At 35.7% G+C, this 26,043-nt stretch overlaps 1 protein-coding gene across 1 annotated transcript in view; it reads right to left on the bottom strand.

Moving 5' to 3' along the window:
- LOC307191693 (uncharacterized protein) overlaps positions 1-26,043 on the bottom strand; it is a 509,460-nt gene that overhangs the window by 283,450 nt on the left and 199,967 nt on the right. The window contains exons 3-5 of the mRNA XM_079931879.1: positions 18,785-18,920; positions 9,342-9,410; positions 7,013-7,093 (exon numbers count right to left, since the gene is read on the bottom strand). Coding sequence (XP_079788005.1) covers positions 7,036-7,093; positions 9,342-9,410; positions 18,785-18,920 — 263 coding nt within the window. The 3' untranslated portion in view covers positions 7,013-7,035. The remainder of the gene's footprint in view (positions 1-7,012; positions 7,094-9,341; positions 9,411-18,784; positions 18,921-26,043) is intronic.

The raw sequence follows: 26,043 nt of genomic DNA, 5'->3' as shown, positions 1-26,043 counted from the left end.
GTGCATCAAATCAACACTGTGCATCTTAAATTTACACAATGTTCTATGTCAATTACATCTCAATAAAGTTGGAACAAATGTGAATATTTAGTAAAGAAAAGTATTCTGAACTAATTTTTATGCCATGGTAGACTGCAAATAATTCTTTGTACAATCCCTCATGATTCCTCTAGTGACAAAAATTTGAAATTCACAGACAGCTAGCTTGACAAAGTTAAACTCTCTGGTCACATAATATAATGAATTTATGTGGCACAAGAACATTAAATTCATCATTTCTGTTTCATTGAGACAGAGTCAACTCATCTATCTGATCAGACAAAATGCTCTAGAATACCAGGACCTATATGACAATCAACTTAATGGTACAATCAGGCACACCACTATTGTTTGGACATTTTCTACATCACTAGGTAGACTTTGTTTTTTTCTGATGTCAGATCACTTCAGTTTTCTAAACCCTTGAGCAGAGGTACCACTTTGCAAATTATGAATTTCTTATTTGTAGATTATTTTACTGCAGTCTTCTTCATAAGATCTTATTTTTTCACCTAATTTCTATTAGTGAATTTATCACTTACTTTTTGCTGTGCAATCAAACAATTTTAAACAACATAATCCTTATTTGGCCAACAAGTTAATGGGCAGCCTTCTAGTATGGGCTAGGTCAGCTAATATAGGGCCCTCTCTTGTGTCTGTTGTCGAGTGGAAGATGGGAAAGTGGCTATAAGACATAGGATGGTCTCATTTGGTAGTTACCTGACTTTTAGCAGGACTGCCTTGGTTCTCCTCTATGTGATGTCTAGTCTTCCAGCAGTCTTGCTCAGGCTAGTCACAAATGTAGTCTCAGGGCTCCAAGCAAAGCATGAGAAGTCAAGCCCCAATGAGTCATCTTTATTTGAACAATGTCAAACTCAAATTGTTTGATATACAGTTGACCCTTGAGTAATACAGGGGTTAGGGGTGTCCAAGCTCTTCACAGCTGAAAATCTGTGTGTAACTTTACAGTTAGCTCCTCATATCCATGGTTCTGCAACCATACGTTCAACCAACCTCAGATTGTGTAGTACTGTAGTATGCATTTATTGCAAAAGATTTGAGTATAAGTGGACCCACACAGTTCAAACGCATGTTGTTAAAGGATAAATTGTAATATTGAACAAAATATGTTTCTCTCCTTAGTGTCTTTTTGTTTATGAAAAAGATAGCAACTTTAGTAAGTACTCAAAAAATCTGCATTTACATTGGCCTACTACTTAGATACCTTTAAGTGGATGGTATAATATAATTGTAGTGCTTTGCTTCTCTAGAGACAATAGTGTGAAGATTTTATGTAGGTGCAAAACCAAAACCAAAAGCCAATGGAAAAACAACAACAAGAACAACAACTATATGTGGGTTATATTTATTTCCCCTCCCCCAATTTGCTGTAGCATTTCAAATAGAGCAGAGCATTGATATACCATTTCATTCCTGTCATTACATGTAAGGCAAAGTTGTCATTAGCCTATTTACTCAGAAAAGAGAAATGGATTGAAGTTATTTTTGAAAAGGATGCTATCCAAACCACCAACAGTGTTGGTTTTCCTTTACTCCACATCCTGGTTAACACTTGTTATTTTTGTCTTCTTGATAACAGCCATTCTAATAGTTGGGAATTAATATCTCATCATGGTTTTGATTTTCATTTTCATTGTGATTAGTTTTGTTGAGAATGTTTTCATATACCTTTTGGCCACTTGTATATACGTCTTTTAAGAAATGTCTAATCAGGTCCTTGTCCATTTTTTATCAGGTTAATTGACTTTTGCTTTTCAGTTGTATGACGAGTTCCTTGTATATTTTGGCTATTAACCCCTTATAAGATACATGGTTTGCAAATATTTTCTCCCATTGCCTTTTCACTCTGTTGATTATTTCCTTTGTTATGCAGAAGCTCTGTAGTTTGATATAGTTCCACTTATCCATTTTTGCTTTTATAGCCTTTACTTTTAGTTTCATATCCCCAAAATCATTGCCAAGACCAATGTCAATAAGCTTTTTCTTTTGTTTCCTTCTGGTTATTTTATGTTTTCAGGTCTTATGTTTAAGTCTTTAATCCATTTTGTGTTGATTTTTAAATATGAAGTGAGATAAGGTCCAATATAATTCTTCTGCATGTGGATATCCAGCTTTCCCAATGCTATCCATTGATACATTCTCCACTGTGTGTCTTTGGCACCCTTGTCAAAGACTAGCTGACTATAAATGTGTGGATTTCCTTCTGGGTTGCCTATTTGGTTCCATTCATCTATATGTTTGTATTTATGCCAGTATTATACTGTTTTGATTACTTTACATTTGTGGTATATTTTGAAATCAGGAAGTTAGATGTCTCCTGCTTTCCTCTTGCTCAAGGTTGCTTTAATTATTCAGGGTCTTTGGTGGTTCTATATAAACTTTAGGATTAGTTTTTCTATTTCTGTAAAGAATGCCATTGAGATTTTGATAGAGATTGTATTGAATCTGTAGATTACTTTGAGTAGTATGGATATTTTAACAATATTATTCTTCTAATTCATGAACATAGAATGTCCTTCCATTTATCTGTGTGTTCTTTAATTTCCTTCATCAATGTATTATAATTTCAGTATACAAGTCTTTCTCTTTGGTTGTTTGCTCCTAATATTTTATGATGGTTGATGCTATTGTAAATAAGATGGTTTTCTTAATCTCATCTTTGGATAGTTCATTTTTAATGTATAGAAATGACACTGATTTTGTATCCTGCAACCTTACTGAGTTCACTGATTTCTAACATTTAGTTTTTGTTGTTGTTGTTTTTAGGGTTTTCTGCATATATGATCATGTAATCTGCAAAGAGAGGTCATTTTACTTCTTTCTTTCTGATCTGGAAGCTTTTATTTCTTTTTCTTGTCAAATTGCTCTGGCTAGGACTGCTAGTACTACTTTGAATAGCAGCTCATACTATCACAAAACTGTTTAACAGAAGTAACCCTTATAGTTATTTTTTATCCTGGGTTCCTCTCTGCCTTTCTTTCTATATTCTTTTTAAACTTTACTTTTAATCTCTAACAATTGTCAGAGTTTACTTAAATATTGTCTATTCACACACAGACATAATTTTAGAAACAGAACAGATCTTGAAGATCACATCTTTTTAAATCTTTAATCTTAAATAAGAAAACTGAAAGCTATAGTTTTGGGGGGAAGAATAAGCAATTTTTTAAACAAATTAAATCCACAGTAAAGTGAGATGCTTTTTTATTTTATGGGTTCACTGTCATTTGGTTTATGCTTTATTGTACCAAAACAACTAGTAAAAATATAAGACAAAATAAACTAAAATATGCAAATAAAATAATGAAACACAAATGCTCTAGCAAAATGAAACCAAGAGCATATTTCTTTTTTTCTTTTCTTTACTTTTCTTTTCTTTTCTTTTCTTTCTTTCTCTCCCTCTCTCCCTCTCTCTCTCTACTGAATTTACTGAATCATCTTTTGAGTCAGAGAGGAATTTCAATCCTCATTGACATGCAATGATATATGGAAGTCAAGGGTCTTTATAATAATGACTACCACTTCTACTACTATTACTACAACACTACAGTGACTGTCTTTTCCTTTTGAGCCCACTTTATACACAAGTTACTGCACAAGGTACTTTCTACAAACATTAAAATTCAGCCAATGACCCAGTGCACTGGTTATTATTATCCTTTCTCCATTTTACAGATTAAAAAGTGAGACTTACGTGAGATCACACAAAAAAAGCAGAATCAGAATTTAAACTCAGAAAAGATTTCTTCTCTCAAAGACCCTTTTTGAGCTTTTATCTTTTAGTTTATTCTTCATTTAACTTTTAAAACATCACTATAATTGAATATCAACACACAAAAAAGCAAGTAGAAAGAATATCATGATTATAGTCCTTCACTTATTCACAACTGCATATAAAAATGCCAGCTGTGAGTGTTATTCACTGGCCCTTATTAATTATGCTGATCTGCCTCTCAGAGAATGTTAAGGTATGGGACAGAAAAAGTCATTTGTAGTTTAAGGCAGCTTGTCTTTTTTTTTTTTTTTTTTTAGTGTCCCTGGTAAGATTTGTGATCAGCAGAAATTCTCCCTGTTCTTGTCTATGCTGCTAATAACACATTGTCATAAAAGGTCACAACAGGAAAATGCTGTTTGGGTAAAGTCCTTTATAGTTAAACAAGCAAGGTAAATACAAATTAGAGCAAATGTTTCCTTAGGAAGAAGAGAATTCTAGGGATTTATTAGTCATTTAAGTAATGTGAAACCATACTCTATCTTAGAAGACGTAGATAATCCTCCTGACACATCATCTCCAAAATGTGTGTGCTTATACATTCTAATAATCTGGTGTGTATATGTAGAAAGTTCCTTTTTATATTTCCTCATATCCAGTAAAATTCCTATATTAACATATTTGTAATAACAGTTTATTTTCTAGATCATTTTGATATTCTAAATTCATGAGCATGTAGTCTGTAAATTAATAACATTTGTGTTTTTTCATTTCCAAGATTTACCATTTTTCACTTATTATTGTACTCACTAGGATAGTCAGACTACTGATGAACAAAAGAGGTGATTATTGTCATTTAATTATGCCCAACAACAAGGGCAAATCTTGCAATGTTTCAAATTAACTGTGATGTTTGCTAAATTTTTTTGTAGATATTCTTTATCAGTTTAGGGGAGCTCTGTTCTATAATATTATTTTGTGGAAATATTATTATTATTAGATGTTGAATTTTATCAAAGATTTGTTCTGCATCAAGTTAGATGCACATTTAATTTTTCAACTTTTTAATGTACTGAATTGCAACTGTTGTTTACATATGATGAATCAGGTTAATCAACAAACTTGTGCTTTTGATTATTTTTTCTAATGGGCAATTACTATTATTTTTCCTCTTGATTTCTGCTTTTATATTCTTTTTTTTTTTTTTTTTTTTTGCAGTACGGGGGCCTCTCACTGTTGTGGCCTCTTCCGCCACGGAGCACAGGCTCCGCACGCGCAGGCTCAGCGGCCATGGCTCAGGGGCCTAGCCGCTCCGCGGCATGTGGGATCTTCCTGGACCAGGGCACGAACCTGTGTCCCCTGCATCAGCAGGCAGACTCTCAACCACTGCGCCACCAGGGAAGCCCTATACTCTTTTTTTCCTTCTACTTTTTATGGATTCATTTTCAGTAGAGATGTTAGTCTTATTCCAAAAAACTGTTTCACAATTAGAAATAGAAAACCTCTTCAACTTTTTGTTTAAAATTTGAGGCAGTGAATAAACTGCTTACCTTGGAATAATAGGATGACAAGTTTTAAGTCTAAAATGTCCTAACAAGAATGAAAATGAGCAAAAGGTTTTAGTTGTACAATTTTCTTATTAGTCATTCTATAAATGTGAATGTCACTGCATGTAATTTGTTAGGGAAGGATATTCTTCTTCCCAGATTTTGCATATATGTATGCATGCTACCATATGAAAAATGTATATTAGAAACTGATTTTATGATTTGAGAGTTTCTTTGTCTTTGTCATTATCTTTTTATGACCTCTAGTTAAAAAAATACGTTTTGTTTGTATAGAAATTTGCTTGAATTTGCAGATGGATTAAAATACATTTTTGATGCAGGGAAGATTATCATTTCTCCAAGATTTTATAGTCAGCAAGTGGTAGAGGTAAGTCTTAAAGCCAAGCCAATCTGATGTAATGACTTCTTTGATTTTCTAATTACTCCTCTGCTGTGTGTTTTTCGTTTGTTTTTGACATGGAGCTATTACCATCTAACATCTGTCTGTGTATTTTCCATATTTTATTGAAAACTTTGCATGTGTTTCATAATATCTAAACTTCTACCATCACCATCAACCAAGGCAACTTCAAAAGTTATGCTAATTATAAAGTAAAATATAAAAATTATGATTGGTACTTTTACTAAATTTATCTTCCAATGTTCTTAATTTCTACTCTAATTCTACTACTCAATTCCAATACCTCATTTTGAACCTTGGCTATAGCTGAAGGTATACCAGCTTCAAAATTATAAAGTCCAACATCATAATATTTGCCTTGAACCACATACACATCTTGCTCTCAATTATTTTATCATTTTCATTTTTAATAATTCTATTATTATTATAAATAATAATTTCTAAGCTTTTGTCTACTCCTAGTATCGATCTACAATCACCTTTGTATACCATGACTTTTTTCTTACCTATCCAGAGCAGATGACATAACACATCTTTGCAACTACTCATTTAAAGTCATTGGCAACATTATTATTCCATTATCTTTTCCCCTCTCCTGTCCACAAAAGCACTGATCACATGCTGCCTCTGCTCCAGCACTCATCTCTGCTGAGAGCTGCAGGAGAAAACCACACAACTGTAACAATAGTTCCTTATAAAAAGAAATCAAGATCCATATACACAGCTGAGTCTCCAGATTCATACAGGAAATATTTCACATGGTCCTAGTCAACTCCCTATCCAGTTTTCCACAGTAACTCTTTAAAATTTTGACCACTACTCTCAAGTATTTTTATTTTACCCTATTATCTTACCCTTATCAGATAGTGATATTTGCCAGTGAATTAGGAGGAAGTTAGTGATGAATTCCTTCATCATTGTCCTCCTACACACATAATATCACTATCCATTCTAACGCCTTCCCACAATCTCAGAAAAAGGCATTTTTCTTTATGTTTAAGGCAAAGGGAGTAATACCTACCACTGTGCGGTTGCACCTGTCATCAATATTCTCATCCAAAATTCACACATTTCCCATTATCTATTTTTTATCTAATGCAGAGCTTGTTATTTCAAATGACTTTTCACTACATCCTTAAAGCATGTTCAGATATTTTTATCACAAAAATATTCTTTCCTTACACTATATTTCCACTTAGCTAATACTCTTAGCCTCCACTGACAAACAAGTAAACTGATGGGATAGTCTACCTTGTATTTTTAATTACTTACCCACAATTAGTTCTTCAATTGCTCTAGAGTTTAGCTTCCCAGTACACCAGAATCACAGACATAAAAGTTATTAACAGCCTCCTGTGAAGAATAATTAATATGTTCAATGGTCACATTAATCACATTCTCTGCAAAATTTCAAATTAGTGACTATGGTTTTCTTCAAACCTTCTTTAACTTCCATGAGATTTTTCTCCTAGTTTTTGATCTAGCTTCCTTTATTTTCCTTAACATTCTTACTTACTTACTTTTGAGAGGTTTCATCCTTTGATTATAACCTAGATTTTTGTATCTCACAGATTTTTCTTCTCATTTTATTTTTAATTTTATCTTAAATATATATATATATATATATATATATATATATATATATATATATATATATATATACCAGGTTCAGTCAATGTTTTTTATATATATCAGGTTCAGTCAATTCAAATGCTACTTTATCAAGCTCTTTCTTCACCCCTAAATTCAACATCCATACATCAGAATTAATCATTGGCTCTTCACAGGTATCTCACATTTACCTCAAACTCGTTACCTTTTCCTGCATACTTATTCATGCCAAAGATACATTACCTCAGTGAAAATCACCATTGGCCTGGGGGCCCAAGCCAAAGAACTACATGTCGCCATCACCATTATGTCCTGGACTCTAGCAATGGTATTCTAGTTTTTTAACAACTATCCCTGTCTCATAGAGAACTTTACATCCACATATCCACCTTTCATCTGCCATTGCACACATCTTTTAAAAACTTAAGATACAGTCTACTTAAAATTGGTCAGTGGTTCACTTCATTATAGGCAACATTTCAAACGTCTTACTTAGCATAGCATATATGTCTCCATAATTTGAATCTTGCTCATTTCTCCAGGTTCAAATCAGTAACAATTCTGCCAAGAGTGCCTAACACGTTCTCTTATAAGCGGCCATTCATTATGAACACACCTTTCATTATTCATCAACATACAACTAAAAGATCAACCTCTCTATTAAGTTTTATAAAATTCCCCTTCCACAGCCAGTTTTGCTGGGCTTATACGTTCCCTCATTCATGCACAACAATTGCACATCCACATTTATATAATAAGGATAGAAATGTGCTTTTGCACTTGCCCATCTACTACTACATCATTAGTTGCTTGAGGGTAGGGAGCAGACTGTGACTGTTTTTATTATCAGTCAGTGATACTTAGTGAATATTCAAAAATATATTGAATCAGTAAATTTTTGTACAGTACAGAAAACACTTTTGGAACATTCTCAGTATCATGAGGAAATGATCAGAAACCATGATTGCAGATGGACAAATTATGTGTCATTATCATTTTTTGCTTTGTGTAAGTAAAATTAGAATTCCTCTTCTTTCTGGAAAATGTAGCATAGACGCTCCCTATTGAGAAACATCTATATATCTAAGTAGTACCTACCATTGTTTTTAAAATTATGAATGTAGAATAAGATGTTTTGTCGACTGAGGAGAAAAGAAAAAAATGTTTTAAAAAATCCTCTCCTTTTAAAGTACTTACAAACTAAACTGTGGAGATAAATTCTATGTAATCCATGGAGAGAAAATTAACTCCTAGTCCCTAGAATATGAATACCTTGAGTGATGCAACCAGTATGATTACTCAGTAAATCTTCAGCTCTAAGAATTATAGATAGAATTGTTAAAATAAGACACAGCATAGTGATTAGAATACACAAATGACGATGTTCTGGTTTTGATCTTAAGGGGAAAGTTGGGAATTTGTAAAATAGTTTCATTTGATGAACGTTGGGTGATGGCACTTTCTTAACTATATCCTAGCTTAATTTGTCTGAAATAAGTATAGTGGAAATATTGTAATTAAGCCAATTTCAGAATTGTATTGTTGACCAGCAGAAGTTGAGAAATATATGAACTAAAACAAAAGTGAAAATGGCCAGTTATGAGAACTAAATTCTCCCATATCTTTTAAAATCTATTATATAAATATATTTTTATTCTTAATAATGATTACTAACAGCTACATGATTTAAGGTTTACTTTGCCTCACATACGACTTTTTTTGAAAGTGCAAGTTATATATTTTAGTTTTATTTTTCACTGAGTTCACATTCCTACCAGGTCCGAATCAAAAGTCTACAGGTTCTATGATACATAAATGCTTTTGATGTTTCTTTCAACTTCTACACAAAAAACTACATAGTGAAAAATCTGTGTCAATAACAATAGAGTTACAAGTGAATTCTTAAATACTGGCATCTTTTCATTTGGCATCAGATTTTCATGTTTAACTGAAATCAGCAGGTCAGATAAGAGTAAAGTTTCAAACTCACTGAAATAAATTCTTTGGCAGTATAATCCAGCTCTCAACAGCAGACAGGGTCACAAGATGGTTGGCTGAGCTGGAATATAAAAATTGAGAAATGAGCAGCTGAGTTGAAAATGAAAATGCTATGCTTTCTTAGAGGCAGAAACCAAATATGACATAATGATAGGATCTGGAAGTGGGATCTGAGGAAATACTGATTTTTACATTGTGCAACTGTGCTTCCTTCCATTTGTGACATGAAGGTACTATTGAAAATGAATGCCTCATGCTACAAAATAGGCCAAAACTTTAAAGGCTCCTTGGAAAACATCACTAGATGAGAACAGGAGCCAAGGAACAACAACAAATATAGGTGTATTGTACAGATAAAAGTTCTGGCAGATTGAATACGTCCAAAAAGCCAAGTACAGTTTCTGTTGATCAGTTGTTCAGACCAAGAGAAAAAGAAACAAAAATGGAATACATACCAAAATAGTATTGATGCATTGTTGTGGTTCATATTTACACTTCATTATGTAAATAATGTTTAATATTATATTTAGCAGAGATCTTTTTATGATCTCTGAGATGTTATTTTTAATATAGCTGTATTATGCACAACTATTATTGAAATTCTCAAATTTATCTACAATATTCTTTCTTATCATGAATCAGAAAAAAAATCAGTTATTTGACTGAATTCAGGTGTTAAAAAGATTCAAAAGCCTTTGGTGTCTGTACTCTTATTAGAGGACTCTTATTAGAGTACCTACTATATCATAAATTATATTGATAGATAACTACTTCCTAGAAAATTAAAGTAGCTTATTTCAAAATCAGTTAAAAGGTCTAGGTAGGATTAATTTTGAATAATAATATCCTTGTAACATTCATAGTCAACTCAAATACTATCATTCCTTATTTTGGGGTACTTCATAAAATTATTATATACTAAATTATGATGCATTATTATTTAAAAATCAGATTAAATGCTATATTCACTTAACAATTTTATCTTAACCTATCATAATATTGAATAACTGAATAGCAATTGAATGTAAATGATAACCAAGCAAAATGAATAATTTCATTAGGAACATCTTTACATCCAAATTGAGTATTTCTGAAATTGCATTGGAGAAAAGGCAGTTGAATGAGACCTAACAAAATAATGCTCGGAAGCCCCACTGAAATTGTCTAGATTCATAAATCAAGAGGCACTAAATAGTCAGCTCTCACAGCTCCTCCAGCAACATGTTTTTGAAACAAGGTTTCAAACTATATATCAAGGAATTGGAGATTTTATATACTATATAATCATGCAAATTAAATATAAAGAATTAAAAGATAAATATAAGAAGGCATTGACATATTCCTATAAGTAAAAGTTCATATCTAATATCATGTAACCTACAAGACCATATGAGATTTTTTTTCTCCAAAAATTTTAACAAGTGAATTGTATTTGCCGTATTTTTATATTGTATACACATTTTTTAAAAGTCATTCCATTTTCTTAAATGTAGGCTGTGTATACTTATAATGGAAAAAAAAATCCCTTCAAAGCCTCAAACTTTTGGCTGTCTAGAAATTAGTTTTTCATTGCCAGTATATTAATTCCTGTAGTGATATTTGCAATTCCACTTTTTATGGTGTATTTTCTACTAATTAAATTGAACTGTATTCCATACAATGGAATTGTATTTGTAGTATTGTTTTTACAATTCATATACAATTCATAATAGATTTTTCTAGATATAGTACTTTGTTCACTCTGCTCTATTACATTAGCCCCATTATCTTGTAACATACATTTGCATTTATAATTCAGACAGGTGGTTTCAGTACGTGATTTTTTTTCCTAGTCTTTGAAGTGTTCTGTTGAAGAATAAGCTACACTACTAAACAGAAAATCTAGGTATCAGTAGTATATGTTTAATGATCTAAAATGACAAGTTAGAACAGTGAAAATAATCTGTTTCTAAATTTTAAATGCTTAGGAAGAAATGGAATTTTTTTAAATAAGAAAACATTAGAAAATGGTTATACCAAAACTTAGTTTGGACCCTAGTTAATTTATATATTAATTGGAATGTCTAAGACAATTCACTTTATTAAAAATATTACTTAGATCAATTTCATTCTCAAAGTATCAGTGGTACTCTCCATTGTGTTCAATGAAAAACAAAATCTAGATGACTGGGAAAATTAAATATGTTTTAATTATTTTTCTCAATTCTTTGCTAAATATCTACATTTGCATAAATATAACACAGATCTATATATATATATATAAATTTTTAAACACTTTGCTATGTAAATAAATAATTTTCATCTCTCTAAAGTTAAACTACGGATGCTTTGCTTTGCCTTTGTTTTTCATCCTTTTTTCTTTTAGCTGTATGTGACACATAATAATTTGCCTTTACTATGTGTTCATATTTATAATAATGTCAACCAGAATATTTGAGTTAAATGTGATTTTCAAACAGTCAATAGCTGGAGGGATGATATTTGGGAGATGACAGTAGATGCCTGGTCTGTAGGTTATTGGCTAGCTTATCTTGAAGCCCAGCAATCACCCTGAAGTTTTCATTTTACATGGTTAAGTAGTTAAGGAGCAGCCTCATTTGCACTTGAGCAAGGCTACCTGTAATGTGGTAAATGGCATGAAAAACAAGATCGATGCCTGTTTCAAACTACAAAAGTCTTTCACATCAGGGCAGAAATTTCATAATTCATCTGCAAAATGAGCAGTTTCTGCTATGGATGTCCAGCAATGTAGAGTCCATCACAAGTTTTTAAAAAGTCATATCAGATCAAAATGCAGGCTCTTAACTAACTAAATATTATGAGGAGCTCAGAGTAAAGGTTGAGACAGATAATTTACAGAGTTGCAATATATAATGCCCTATGGAATCTGTAATACTATGTTTATCCTGCACAATGGGATTCCCTGTTTAAATTAATTCAAATATTGGATTTTAATAATAATTAATATTAATTATTTCATAGATTGAAGCACATTTTGATCATTTGCCTGAATTGTGTGTACACTTGATGCATCAGCATACATAGAAGTTTGCAGGTTTTATATACAGTGTAAAAGGTCTTATCACAGACATCATGCCTAGAGAAAGACCATTCATTTGGAAGATTGCCATTGAAATCAACCAATAAATAACAAATTGCTCTGCAAGGATTATTTGCTCTTGGCTAATTGTTTAGTGTATAGAATATGATGGGTCTGAAATTTTATTTGGGGTCTCTATTTCATTTTTTCATACACTTATAATTCTATGTGTTTCTATATTTATTACTTAACATAAATTTATCTAATTTCTAGTTCATTTAAACACTACAATCCAACATATGCATGTTGAGCTCCCTCTATATACTCACTAAAGTAGGCATTCAAAGATGCATAAGGATAAGGACCATGCCATCAAAGAGTTTAAATGGGAGAAAGAAATAAGAATACATTATTATAAAAGTGTGTGCTTTGTGAAAGAGTAAGTTTGAAAAAGGCAGAAAGGTGTCTGATCTCCATTTCTGAGAAAATGGAGAATCTGGAATTGGGTACTATCCTTCCCATGCTGACCCAGAGATCTTGACAACGGACAATGAGGAAATAAAACTCAAACCTTTGGCAGTGATAAAAAATATGCAAAAGCCATAGCAAATGTTCCAGGCAAGTAGATACAGTATAAATAGACTCTGAAGCAAAAAGAAGGAGACAGAGAACAGGGAAGAAGGGTCAAATATTTTGAAAAATATATTCAGAAGGAATGAGGTTCAAAGATAGCCTTTGAATACAGTAAAAAAGAAAATAAGACCTCTGGCTGCAATTTGAATAATTTGAATTGAAATTATTTTCTAAAGATTTCTCAGTAGTTTCTAAATGAGAACTGTTAAAAACAGTAGCAAGTTTAATAACTGCAAAAGTTATTTAAGCCTATAAAATGTAATTCTTAATAGATTTCATTAATATAATCAAATGTAAAAAGTCATTAGTAATATAAAATTAATTTTATACCATTAGTAAATATGTGTGTTTTAAATTACCATAACTTGGTCACACATTTTTTTGTTATATCAACCTGCCATTCAAACAGCATCATCTATAGTACGTCAATTTTGTTTTTAAAAAATATTTCCTCATTACACAGTCTGTGAATGCTGATCCTTTCTAACCTTAATGGTATATCTCAAAAGCGATCTCTATTAAATGGGCCTCAGGTATCTTCTATTCTCTACTTCGTTCAATACAGTTTAATCGTATTTATACATTTGATACATATGTTTTTGAATGACATTTTAAATAAGATTGGCAAATAATTGGTTTAGTACCCTCCCCAGAGTTTACCCACATGCTTAGACATGATAGACCTATGCCATAATGTATTAATGAACGCATCAATGATCTGGATATTTAAATGCAAAGACAATATTCTACTGATCTCTGTCTAAGTCAATAACTTTTGATGAGTGATGAGTACACATCTTGAAGAATAAAAGTAAAATTTAACATTATCTTGGTATTGGGTGACCAACCTTACTGGATAGTTTCACTTTGCTTCAGAACAAAGGTCATGTTTGAACAGCCAACACACATTGGAAACTAGAGATAGATTGTCTTTTCTTTTTTTTTTTTTTTTTAATTTCTTTTTTGGCTGTGTCAGGTTTGTGTTGCGGCACAGGGGATCTTTTTTTTTCTTTAACATCGTTAATAGAGTATAATTGCTTTACAATGGTGTGTTAGTTTCTGCTGTATAACAAAGTGAATCAGCTATACATATACATACATCCCCATATCTCTTCCCTCTTGCATCTCCCTCCCTCCCACCCTCCCTATCCCACCCCTCTAGGTGGTCAGAAAGCACCAAGCTGATCTCCCTGTGCTATGCGGCTGCTTTTCACTAGTTATCGATTTTACATTTGGTAGTGTATATATGTCCATGCCACTCTCCCACTTTGTAGAGATAGATTTTCTAAAAGACAAAGAACTCCAGAGAGATTTGAATATCTAAAGCCCTCTCCTTCCTTCTCTGGATGGAGACACCCTGCCTCCTTTCTTGCTTTCTAGATTAATAAACTAAGAAATATTTTCCATCTCTCACTTGGAAGAAGAGATATACTTAAGTAGTAATCTGTTTCTTTCTCTCCCTCTCTCCCCTCTTCTTCCGTCCCTGCATCCCTCCCTTCTTCTTTCTCACAGGAAAGGCAGATATGCCAGCAATCTATAAAAAAGCTGGGTCTCTTAAATTTTGCAGTTCCTCTTTTGTGATGTAATTCCACAGCATACACAGGAAACATCCAGTCTATATTTGTGTTATTCTGTGGGAATTTGGGTGCTAAGATGCTGTTCTAGCAAGTGTTTTTCCTATGAGAAATAAAATAGTTTGTGCCGCTATCTGTCAATGTATGTACATAAATGGTGTCAGGCTAATTTGCCAGCTAGCATGCAGCAGCATAATCTCAGATTCTTCACAGTTTCAGACTTTTCAACCTAGTGAAAACTATGGAGTATTATCAGTAATATACCCATCTGGTGAAGTACAAAATGGATCTGTGGATCCATTGAATCAGGAAGTCCACGGGAATCAGTGACTTGTTGACCAAATCTGTATGGTGCATTAGACAATATGTAGTCCTCCACTTCGTTGCTTGTTACTGAGAATGACTTCGGGGAAGTGATTACAAATAGTACTGAGAGGTACGTTTGAAATAAATGTCAAACAAAAATTGCACTCTACAAAGTTAAACAGGTAAGAGAGTCTATTCAGACCACTGCAATAGGGGATAGAAATTAAACTGTACTGAAGCAAAAGGCAGAAGGGTTTTTAAGCTGTGGGTGAGCTAATGGAAAATTACTGGAGGTCATTAAGTTGGAAGTTGGTCAATGTGATCAGGCCTTTCGTGTTTGCCAGTTAGCATTTATTGCAATCCCATAGACACTGGGAGATACGGGCACTAAATTCCTTGATAATTATATCTCAAGTGTTCTGGTAAGATGCTGAGAGATTTATCTACATTTATCTACATTTCAAAAGTGCAGAGATAAATTTTGCAATTTCAACTTTTCAAAAGTAAATGCCCTAAGAAAAGGGAGGTCAGGAGCCTCCCTTTAGGAGGCTGCCTAAAGTTTAGTCAAGCTGAAGGAAATAAGGTCATCTTGGTCATAAGCAGTCCATATGGTGCCTTCATTTTTTTCTCTCTCCTCAAGGTAGGAGGAGAAAACATTCAGGAGTTTCAGGCAGACCTGAAAGTAAACGTGTTTTGCTGACTGGCATCGAGAAACTTTCTGAGAGAACCCCAGATTTCTTGTCCTTTCTCTATGATGACCTTAGCTGCTTTAAGATTAGGGGTGGAATCAAGATCTTCTTATCCTCAAGGAGGACCTAAGGTCCTACAAACCATTTGGATATACTGCGGGAACTTCACGGACGGGAGAATCTCACACATTTATAGTCCTGTTGCATGCTATAAAAGGTCCTGCTGGGGGAAGGGATTCTGGGCCCAGGAGTGACTGAAAGTACCAAGGAATATAGACTTAAGCCACAGTAACATGTAAAGGGATATAATGAAAGAAGAAAGAGTCCAGTTCAGATACTTCTTCGAATCTGGGGAGAGTACAGCTGAGTAACCAGACTCTAGACATGTACAGTTTAAAAAAAAAAAAAAATAGCTACAATGACTATTGGATGACTGTAGGTGGAGTCCTTTGCTCTATTTCATGTTTTTACTGTTTCTACACCTGGATGTATTTAAGAATTGATGTGTATGTTATATGCTGTACTTCCAATCTTATAACTGCCAGAGGGGATCACCATCCTGACTGGGGAGAACAGCAAGCAGAGAAGTACATTATGGAGACAAATTCCCCTGCCATTTTCCCCAGTGAGTGAGTCAGGGTTTAGTGTGAATGTTTCTCACTACATTGAACTCTTTGGTAATTGGAGACAGACTAAGACCCTGAAGATAATGAGTATGTTCCTATTAAAGCCCTGGAAAGGGAGGCAGTATCTACCCAAAGGCAACTGTTTGGGATTTTGGACTTGGGGTTTTGGCATGGCTACTAGATACACCACTTTTGAAAAGAAACTTAAGTTTCCCACTGAGTTCTTATTGAAACTGAACGCCTGACTTACAGAGTTTTGGGGATTTTTCAACTTGATAGGCCTGTTTTGGAGGTTGGCCAACTTACATTGTATGAATGACACAGTAGGATGAGCTTTAAGAGTCTCCCTTGTCAAATGAATGTAGTCTATTGAAGAATACAACCAGCCTGGCCCCAGCAGTCTAGTGACTTTAAATGAAAAAGTGACAACTATCCTTATGGAGGAAAACATGATTTCCCACTGTTCTGCCTAAATCAAATTAGAGCCACTGACTTTTTTGGTGTCCCAGATTCACAGTCTCTCCTGAAAGCCTAGGCCTGGTTTATAGATGGTTCAGCTAAGCGGAAAACTGATGATGTCTGCTGTGGCTGTTCGCTCTGAACACCAGCAGCTGTGCAAAAATGAAATTGGACATGATTTCTGCACTCAGTCGGGAGAACTAAAAATTTTATACTATTGCAGATTAAAGACTCATGACTTCTTATCTAAGACCAAGAACTGTGTTAACAGATTATGTTTGCTGGTCAAATTATCCAGGTTGTTAATCTAGATGCCCATGGCCGGGCTCGTTCTCTGATGAGACTAAATGGTATCAAACCAGAAATATCCAAATTGCCATAATCGCCATATGAATTCATCACTATACTGGACAGGGTAATACACATTCACCATCATAGACTGAGCACATAGGAAATGACTCCATTTCTGATGCAAAAAATAAATTGCACGCCAATCTTGTGACTCATGACAAAAAAGGATCTGTTTAACCTTTGGTGAGGGAATCCACATCATACAGAGTACAGTCCCTGCTCACTCTGACAGACTGACTACATCAGTCCCTTACCCCCATGGTGAGACTATTGTGGTGCTTCACCGGTATTGACTTTTGACTTCTGCAAAATACTGATCAGCTAATTCTGGCCATACCATTGTGGCCCCTCAAAAAACTCCTTGCTATATGTTCAGCTTTGAAGACCATTTGTATTTTATGGAAAAAGCTTGTCAATAATGGGCTAATAATCTGACTCTATCTCCCTTACTTTTTCCAGGGACATGCACGTTAAGTCAGATTTGCTATTAAATGCAGGTGTTTCCCAAAGGGGATTATCTCATCTAAGCTTCTTTAAGAACAATGACTAAGACAAAAATCTGAAGGATTAAGGGAGTTACAAGGATGAGCACTGCAATTTGAGGATTCCTCCCCTGCCATTCCTGAGCATAGTTCTCTTGTTTTTTTAACTTCAACCATCCCCAATGGGTGGCACAGCCTCTGGATGCAGTCCTGGATAAAAGGGGTCCTCATGGATTCCAACTTCATTCTGGTTAGGTTTTAGGTATAGAGATGTTCTTTTTGTTTCCCTCTTGCACCTCACTCTTCCATATACATGGTCTTGGTGAGAGTAGAGAGGATTGATAAAAGATGAAGTTTTACCTCCTGGAATAGAGTACTCAGGTTTTATACAGGTGGAGACAGCACACAAACCAAGAGAGAACACAAACCTGGGAGGGAATAGAATGCCTTAGACCCTGGGAGGGAGTGTGTGTGTAATTGCGTATGTTGTCAGGAGGTAGCATTAATGTTCATTATATTTCAAACCTGGCCTTGGAGTCTTCATCCAAGTAAAATGCCTTAGTGCAACTTTCTCCAACTGTCATGAGTTTAACTGACTGCTGAGTCAGCTACCTCCCTCAAGTCCACTCTGACCATGAGACCACAAGTGGATGACTCCAGCTTCTGCAAGTCCTAAGTATAAAACCTCTAGATGTTTCCTCATATTGATTTCATAAAGATGAAGAATGCCACCTCACTGATAGTGTAGACAAACAGGACCAAGTGGACTGACTTCCCTCAGACAGTTCCTCCCCAAACAAGAATTAGACTCAATTACTCAGACTTGATTGGGAACCCTAGGTTTACCAACTAGCTAGGAAGCCTCAGAAAAGACCCCATAAGGTGCCACATTGGAGGTACTGTCAAACTATATCCCTTATTGTTATCTGTCCCACAAAGGGGTCCCAACCATATGAAATAATTGTTGCTAGAAACAACATCTGTGCCCTCTGGATCATACTTATTGTTTAGAGGCCTGTTATTATCTTGCTTTCCTTTCAAAAACATGACTTACATCTTAGAGCTGATTATAAGAGTGTTTAAAGAAACTCCACTGGTAGCTTATATATCACTCAGATGACTGCAGAGCTCTCTCCAAAATGAGATTTACTTCAGTTACTCAGATGACTTTCCCAGACAAATAACTAACACATTATTTAGGCATATTACGTGGGTGGTTGTACTAACATGCTAGTTATTCAATTAGAGAGGTATAAAGGGTGTCTGTAACTTTACCTGAGGTGATCAATAACACTATCTCGGCACCAGAAGGCACTCGGGTTAGCTTTATCTCGCTGGCAAGGGTTTCCAGGGATGGCAGAATTCCTATAGACTTTCTTCTGGCAGGCTAAGGCAGAATCTGTGCTAATACCTGGAAAAATGCATTAAAATGGGTGGCAGAGTCAACATAGAGACTTAAGGAAAAAGACCCCTGACATTAATGGTTTATGAAATTTCTTCAGTTGGCTAGATCCATAACCCTAGGTGTCATAGCTGAGGTCACCACAGAAAGTTGACCTCATTCTGATATCCAGATTCCTACTGATATTAGCTTTAAGTGCTACAGAAACAAACAATGAATTTCATACTAAGTCAGTGCTAGAGGAATCAGGCTGATGGAGTTGTATTTGCATGGAAAAATTCACAAAGGACTTGAAACATTTGGCAATCAGGAGTGAATCTGTTGGGAGACAATTCACCTTGAATGTTTTCAATTTTCTGCATGGTCCTGCTCTTTGAAGCAAAAGGACACACTTGAACAGTAAACATGCCTTAGAAGATTGAGATAGCTTTTCTGCAAAGTTAGACACTTCTGAAAAGATTTGGAGTCATACACATCTCTCCTTCCCCATCCTGGATACTTGTGCTTAAATGTCAAGGTAGTAAAGCAAGAGATACACTTCTCCTCCCCCCCAAAGGAAATGTGCTTAGTGAGTAATCTCTCTTACTCTCTAAGGAGAATGAGCATATGTGTTAGCAGCTATTAAAAGCTCAAACTCTCCTAAAATTTGGAATCACATGGATAGGTAACATACTGTTTTTATTTGAGTTACCCTGTGGGGATTGGGATATAGGGAAGCAGAGCTAAGATATTACCCTGGCTGCTATTTGTACTGTGAGTAAATAAATAGCCTGTGTCTCTGACCCAGGGAGATTGTATCTTCTGTCAGTATGAGTACATAAAACAGTGGCAGCCTAAATCATTAGCTTGCAAATAAAGTAAATTCAGTCACTTCACAGTTTCTGAGCTAACTCTTGGAAATTTAGATTCAATGTCATTTTGAGACTTTACCTAGATCTAGTAATTTTATGAATGATTATAGGAAGGGATACTGAATGGCAGGCTCTACAGCGCTGTCATCCAAGGATATAAACAAATTGCACAGAAATATTTATATGCATTCTGCTAAATCATCAGTGAAAGTTGACATGGATAAATAATTCATATAGATAAAGTAATTTCAGATAAAATAAGTGCTATGAAGAGACAAAATACTAGTTTAAGGGAGGACTCAATACAGGACACTTAAATGGACTGGCCTAGGAGGAAGGACAAAAATAGGTGAGTGAGTTATCACAGAAACATAAAAAAGATAATTTCTAACATAGGAGTGTGGCCAACCATGCCACAGTTTCATAGAATCTGAAGTCAGATAATTGCTATACAATTTGAAAAGGGGGAATTTGTTAGTGACTTTGGGAAATACCTTTTGAATGATGGGAATAAAAGCCTTAATAGAGTGGGTAAAGGGAAGATAGGGGACTAGAATGGAGAGAGAACACTTTTAGCTCACTCTTCATAGGTACTTTCCTGTGAGGAAGAGCAGAGGACAAAAAAGTACTGCTGGAGAAGAATATGGAATCAAGGAAATATTCTTTAACGATGGGCAATATGGATGCTTTCTGAATGCTGACGAGGGTTTTCAAAGGAAAGGAAGAAATTTATGTTGAAGAAACTGAGGGCTTAAATAAGAAAAGAGTAAAATTGTTGTGTATTTAGGGCATGAAACATGAATTCCAGAGTCCTTACTATGAAATCCAAGTTCTTTTTGAATATTTAATAGAGAAAATCATATAAATATTACTGTAAAGAATATTCTACACTATAATGAAATAGTGATGATGAAGGGAAACCAAAGGCCAGAAGGAGTCGAAAATGTGTAGTGTACTGTTCTGAAGGGTTCTGTAATGATTCCTTGATCTAGAACTAAATATAGTAATGCAGTACGGATTTAGGTACACGAAACTTAGCATCAGAGTGACAGGTTCTCATCTTGAGGAACATTGTTAATAAAGCACACATTATTTTAAGAGATTTTTGCTTGTTAAGAGCAGTGAGCTCTAGAGAACACTGCTATATGTTCCTAGGGACAAGAATTGTCCTTATGACCCAGCAGGTTGATTAAACTCAAGAGTTTTATGGACTTTCTAGGACATTTTCTCACATAAGGTCCTATGATCAATGCTAGAACATGAGGAAGAATATAAAGAATATGAGGTTTATTCCTATAATCGTTCATCCTGTTATATTTACTTTTCAATTAGTATCAAGATTTATCAAAATATTTATAATAAATATTAAAATTTAACTCAGCAATGAAAAGATAAACAACTCAGTTTAAATATGAGCAAAGGATTTGAGCAGATATTTCTCTAAAGAAAACATGCAAATGGCCAATATATTAAAGATGCTCAGTATTAGTCATTAGGGAAAAACAAATTAAAACAACAAGAGCTACCACCTTACACCCGCTAGAATAGTTATAATGAAAAACAAAATGGAAAGCATTGTTGGCAAAGAGTTGTAGAAATTGGAATTCTCATACATTGCTGGTGGGAATAAAAATTGTTCTGATTACTTTGGAAAATAGTTTTTCAGTTCCTAAAGGAGGTAAACAGAGTTACCTTGTGACACATTTCTACCTCTAGTTATACACACAAGATGACTGAAACCATAATTTACACAAAAACTTGTGCATAAAAATTCATAACAGCATCATTCATAATCGCCAGAAGGTGGAAATGATCTGTGTCTATCATTTGATGAATGGATAAACAAAATGTGGCAAATTAATACAACAGATTATTATTCAGCCACAAAAAATGAAGTTCTGATACATGCTACAACATGGATAAATTATGAAAACATTATGTTAAATGAAAGAGGCCAGACACAAAAGGCAGCATATTATATGAACACATTTATATGAAATGTCAAGAAAAAGCAAATCCATGGAGACAGAATGTAGCTTAGTAATTGCTCAGGGATGGGGAAGGAGAAAAAAAGGGTATGGTGTTTCTTCTTGAGGTAATGGATATGTTTTGGATATAGTGGTGACAGTTGTAAAACATTGGGAGGAGGGATTTGAGAAGATGTCGGAAGAGTCAGACGCGGAGATCACCTTCCTCCCCACAGATACATCAGAAATACATCTACACATGGAACTGCTCCTATAGAACACCCACTGAACACTGGCAGAAGACCTCAGACCTCCCAAAAGGCAAAAACTCCCCACGTACCTGGGTAGGGCAAAAGAAAAAAGAAAAAAACAGAGACAAAAGAATGGGGACTGGACCCACACCAATGGGAGGGAGCTGTGAAGGAGGAAAGCTTTCCACACACTAGAAGCCCCTTCACGGGTGGAGACTGCGGGTGGCGGAGGGTGTAAGCTTCGGAGCCACGGAGGAGAGCACAGCAACAGGGGTGCGGAGGGCAAAGTGGAGAGATTCCCGCACAGAGGATCGGTGCCGACCAGCACTCACCAGCCCGAGAGGCTTGTCTGCTCATCCGCCAGGGCGGGTGGGGCTGGGAGCTGAGACTTGGGCTTCGGCTTCGAAGGTCAGATCCCAGGGAGAGGACTGGGGTTGGCGGCGTGAACACAGCTTGCATGGGTTAGTGTGCCACGGCTGGCCAGGAGGGAGTCTGGGAAAAAGTCTGGAGCTGCCTAAGAGGCAAGAGACTTTTCTTCCCTCTTTGTTTCCTGTTGCGCGAGGAGAGGGGATTAAGAGCACTGCTTACAGAGCTCCAGAGACTGGCGCGAGCCGTGGCTAAAAGAGCGGACCCCAGAGGCGCGCATGAGACGCTAAGGATGCTGCTGCCGCCACCAAGAAGCCTGTGTGCGAGCACAGGTCACTATCCACACCCGTCTTCCGGGAGCCCGTGCAGCCCGCCACTGCCAGGGTCCCGGGATTCAGGGAAAACTTACCGGGGAGAACGCATGGCGCGCCTCACGCTGGTGCAACGTCACGCTGGCCTCTGCCGCCGCAGGCCGGCCCCGCACGCAGTGCCCCTCCCTCCCCCCGGCCTGAGTGCGCAAGAGCCCCCGAATCAGCGGCTCCTTTAACCCCGTCCTCTCTGAGCGAAGAACAGACGCCCTCCGGTGACCTACACGCAGAGGCGGGGCCAAATCCAAAGCTGAAACCTGGGAGCTGTGCGAACAAAGAAGAGAAAGGGAAATGTCTCCCAGCAGCCTCAGGAGCAGCGGATTAAATCTCCACAATCAACTTGATGTACCCTGATTCTGTGGAATACCTGAATAGACAATGAATCATCCCAAATTGAGGAGGTGGACTTTAGGAGCAAGATAATTTTTTTCCCCTTTTTGTCGTTTTGTGAGTGTGTATGTGTATGCTTCTGTGTGAGATTTTATGTGTACAGCTTTGCTTCCACCATTTGTCCTACGGTTCTGGCTGTCCGTTTTTCTTTGTTGTTGTTTCTTTTACTTTTTAAATTTTTTCCTTAATAATTATTTTTTATTTTAATTATTTTATTTTATCTTACTTTATTTTATTTTATCCTTTCTTTCTTTCTTTCTTTCTTTCTTTCTTTCTTTCTTTCTTTCTTTCTTTCTTTCTATTTTTTCTCCCTTTTATTCTAGCCGTGTGGAGGACAGGCTCTTGGTGCTCCAGCCAGGTGTCAGGGCTGTGCCACTGAGGTGGGAGAGCCAACTTCAGGACACTGGTCCACAAGAGACCTCACAGCTCCACATAATATAAAACAGCGAAAGTCTCCCAAAGATCTCCATCTCAATGCCAAGACCCAGCTCCACTCAACGACCAGCAAGCTACAGTGCTGGACAACCTATGCCAAACAAATAGCAAGACAGGAACACAGCTCAATCCATTAGCAGAGAGGCTGCCTAAAATCATAATAAGGTCACAGACACCCCAAAACACACCACCAGATGTGGACCTGCCCACCAGAAAGACAAGATCCAGCCTCATACACCAGAACACAGGCACTAGTCCCCTCAACGAGGAAACCTACACAACCCACTAAGCCAACCTTAGCCACCGGCGACAGACACCAAAAACAACGGGAACTACAAACGTGCAGCCTGCGAAAAGGAGACCCCAAACACAGTAAGATAAGCAAAATGAAAAGACAGCAAAACACACAGCAGATGAAGGAGCAAGGCAAAAACCCACCAGAACTAACAAATGAAGAGGAAATAGGCAGTCTACCTGAAAAAGAATTCAGAATAATGATAGTAAAGATGATCCAAAATCTTGGAAATAGAATAGAGAAAATGCAAGAAACACTTAACAAGGACCTAGAAGAACTAAAGAGGAAACAAGCAATGATGAACAACACAATAAATGAAATTAAAAATACTCTAGAAGGGATCAATAGCAGAATAACTGAGGCAGAAAAACGGATAAGTGACCTGGAAGATAAAATAGTGGAAATAACTACTGCAGAGCAGAATAAAGAAAAAAGAATGAAAAGAAATGAGGACAGTCTCAGAGACCTCTGGGACAACATTAAATGCACCAACATTCGAATCATAGGGGTCCCAGAAGAAGAAGAGAAAAAGAAAGGGACTGAGAAAATATTTGAAGAGCTTATAGTTGAAAACTTCCCTAATATGGGAAAGGAAATAGTTAATCAAGTCCAGGAAGCACAGAGAGTCCCATACAGGATAAATCCAAGAAGAAACACACCAAGACACATATTAATCAAACTATCAAAAATTAAGTACAAAGAAAACGTATTAAAATCAGCAATGGAAAACCAACAAATAACACACAAGGGAATCCCCATAAGGTTAACAGCTGATCTTTCAGCAGAAATTCTGCAAACCAGAAGGGAGTGGCAGGACATATTTAAAGTGATGAAGGAGAAAAACCTACAACAAAGATTACTCTACCCAGCAAGGATCTCATTCAGATTTGATGCAGAAATTAAAACCTTTACAGACAAGCAAAAGCTGAGAGAGTTCAGCGCCACCAAACCAGCTTTACAACAAATGCTAAAGGAACTTCTCTAGGCAAGAAACACAAGAGAAGGAAAAGACCTACAATAACAAACCCAAAACAATTAAGAAAATGGGAATAGGAACATACATATCAATAATTACCTTAAATGTAAATGGATTAAATGCTCCCACCAAAGACACAGACTGGCTGAATGGATACAAAAGCAAGACCCGTATCTATGCTGTCTACAAGAGATCCACTTTAGACCTAGGGACACATACAGACTGAAAGTGAGGGGACGGAAAAAGATATTCCATGCAAATGGAAATCAGAAGAAAGCTGGAGTAGCAATTCTCATATCAGACAAAATAGACTTTAAAATAAAGACTATTACAAGAGACAAAGAAGGACACTACATAATGATCAAGGGATCCCTCCAAGAAGAAAATATAACAATTATAAATATTTATGCACCCAACATAGGAGCACCTCAATACATAAGGAAAATACTAACAGCCAAAAAAGGGGAAATCGACAGTAACACAATCATAGTAGGGGACTTAAACACCTCACTTTCACCAATGGACAGATCATCCAAAATGAAAATAAATAAGGATACACAACTTTTAAATGATACATTAAACAAGATGGACTTAATTGATATTTATAGGACATTCCACCCCAAAACAACAGAATACACATTTTTCTCAAGTGCTCATGGAACATTCTCCAGGATAGATCATATCTTGGGTCACAAATCTAGCCTTGGTAAATTTAAGAAAATTGAAAGCTTATCAAGTATCTTTTCCGACCACAACACTATGAGACTAGATATTAATTACAGCAAAAGATCTGAAAAAAATACAAACAAATGGAGGCTAAACAATACACTATTTAATAACGAAGTCATCACTGAAGAAATCAAAGAGGAAATCAGAAAATACCTAGAAACAAATGACAATGAAAACACAACGACCCAAAACCTATGGGATGCACCAAAAGCAGTTCTAAGAGGGAAGTTTATAGCAATACAATCCCACCTTAAGAAACAGGAAACATCTCAAATAAATAACCTAACCTTGCACCTAAAGCAATTAGAGAAAGAACAAAAGAACCCCAAAGTTAGCAGAAGGAAGGAAATCATAAAGATCAGATCAGAAATAAATGAAAAAGAAATAAAGGAAACAATAGCAAAGATCAATAAAACTAAAAGCTGTTTCTTTGAGAAGATAAAGAAAATTGATAAACCATTAGCCAGACTTCTCAAGAAAAAAAGGGAGAAGACTCAAATCAAT

Source organism: Stenella coeruleoalba, assembly GCF_951394435.1.
Source record: "Stenella coeruleoalba genome assembly, chromosome: 9".
NCBI lineage: Eukaryota > Metazoa > Chordata > Mammalia > Artiodactyla > Delphinidae > Stenella > Stenella coeruleoalba.
The sequence above is the reverse complement of the archived record's forward strand: the minus strand, read 5'-3'. Positions and strand labels throughout refer to the sequence as shown.